Source organism: Fonticula alba (genome assembly GCF_000388065.1).
Source record: "Fonticula alba strain ATCC 38817 unplaced genomic scaffold supercont2.6, whole genome shotgun sequence".
NCBI classification, from domain to species: Eukaryota; order Rotosphaerida; family Fonticulaceae; genus Fonticula; species Fonticula alba.
This window is the reverse complement of record NW_009242976.1, coordinates 853,085-854,689: the sequence shown is the minus strand read 5'-3', so window position 1 is coordinate 854,689 and position 1,605 is coordinate 853,085. Positions and strand designations below refer to the sequence as shown.

At 64.9% G+C, this 1,605-nt stretch overlaps 1 protein-coding gene across 1 annotated transcript; it reads left to right on the top strand.

The window, feature by feature from the left end:
- Positions 1–93: 93 nt before the first annotated feature.
- Positions 94–1,449, top strand: H696_03853 (hypothetical protein; the record flags this gene model as incomplete). The annotated part of the gene is made up of 3 exons (XM_009497713.1): positions 94–101; positions 221–643; positions 810–1,449. 3 exons carry the CDS (start codon positions 94–96, stop codon positions 1,447–1,449), a joined length of 1,071 nt encoding a protein of 356 aa, XP_009495988.1.
- Positions 1,450–1,605: the final 156 nt, after the last annotated feature.

Here is a 1,605-nt window from a genome sequence, read left to right as displayed (position 1 = left end):
CCCCCCCCCTCTGTCGGCCTCCCTTTGCGCCAAGACGCCCTCCCTTTCCTCCCTCCCCACCTTCCTGCACTCCGTTGCTACCTGCTTCCAGCCATGAGCGCGTGCGTTTCCGCCCATTACCGATCGCACCCCCGGCCTTACCACCACACTACTGACCCTTTTCTTTCTTCTGCTCGGTCTCCCCTCCTCCTATCTGCCTCTCTCCCCTCCCCATTCCCAGCGCTATCTTCAAGAACATGGACCCCGAGTTCCAGCGGCTTGTCACCAAGGAGGCCGTCAGCGAGTCGGATTCCTCCGATAACGAGGCCCGTCAGGACGCCGAGGACGAGGAGTTCCGCAAGGAGCTGGCCGCCCTGCCGGCGGATGTCCGTGCCAAGATCCTTGCCGAGCTCGGCGAGGTCGAGGAGGCCGCCGGTGGCTCCGACGCCGAGGCCAGCTCCGACGATGACGACGAGCAGGATGACATGGAGGAGGGCAGCCACATTGACGTCATGGGCATCAACCTTCGTCTGAATGAGTTTGGCATCCTCCCCGGCCGCCCCCATGCGCTCGAGTGGATCGAGACTCTGGACCACACCTGGACTGACTCCTGCGCCGAGCGCATCACCAACGTCGAGGATGAGCCCGCTCGTGAGGCTATCTTGTGCGTTCTATGTCCCTCTTGCTTTGCCGGTCTCCCCTCCTCCCCCTTCACTTTTGATCCTTGCCACTTGTTCTTCGGTTGGATTGCCGCCCCCTGCCCCCCGCCCGGATTAGCTGACATTCCTTTCTTCCCTACTTTGTTTCCTCTCAACCGCTCGGATCCATAGCCAGGAGCAGGCCCTCGCGGCCATCCTCGAGGCCCGGCCCAAGGTTCTTGCCTGTGGCATTCCCTTCGAGCGCCCGGAGGACTTCTATGCCGAGATGCTGAAGACCGACCAGCACATGTCGAAGATCCGCAAGTCCGTGCAGGATCGCGAGCAGGGCATGAAGCGCGCCGAGGAGGTGGCGCTCATCCGCAAGCAGAAGCGCTTCGGCAAGCAGGTCCAGGCCGAGAAGCTCCAGGAGCGTGCGCGCGAGCGTGCTGAGGCTGCCGACCGCATGAAGCTCATCCGCAAGGGCCGGGCCAACATGCCGACCGCCAATGACGATGAGTTCGGTGTCTCCATCGACGAGGCCATGGAGGATGAGGACGACAAGCGTCGTGCGCGCCAGAGCAAGTACGGCCAGGGTGGCCCGAAGTCCAAGGCTGCCATGCGGAAAGCCGGTCCGACTTCTGGTGCCCGGCGCGGGAGCGCCCCCTCGGGCCCGGGCAGTGCCCGCTTCGGTGACCGTCCCAGCGGCAGCGCCGGTGCCAAGGGTGGGTCTGCGCCCAAGTTCGCCGGCAAGGCGCGCTCGCGCGGCGGCAGCGCCGGTGCCAAGCGTCGCCCGGGCAAGACCGCTCGCAGCAACCGCTCCGGCCGCAAGTGAGTGGCCTGCTGTTGCTCCCATTACTGTTCCATAAAGAGGAGGACCAAGACAGGCGCAAAGACAGAGGCGCAATCCCGGCAGCGAACGTGCACCAAGAAGGCGGCAGGGGGACGGGGGAGGGGGATTGCTTTGGGTCCCTCTCCCTTGGCCCTGTGT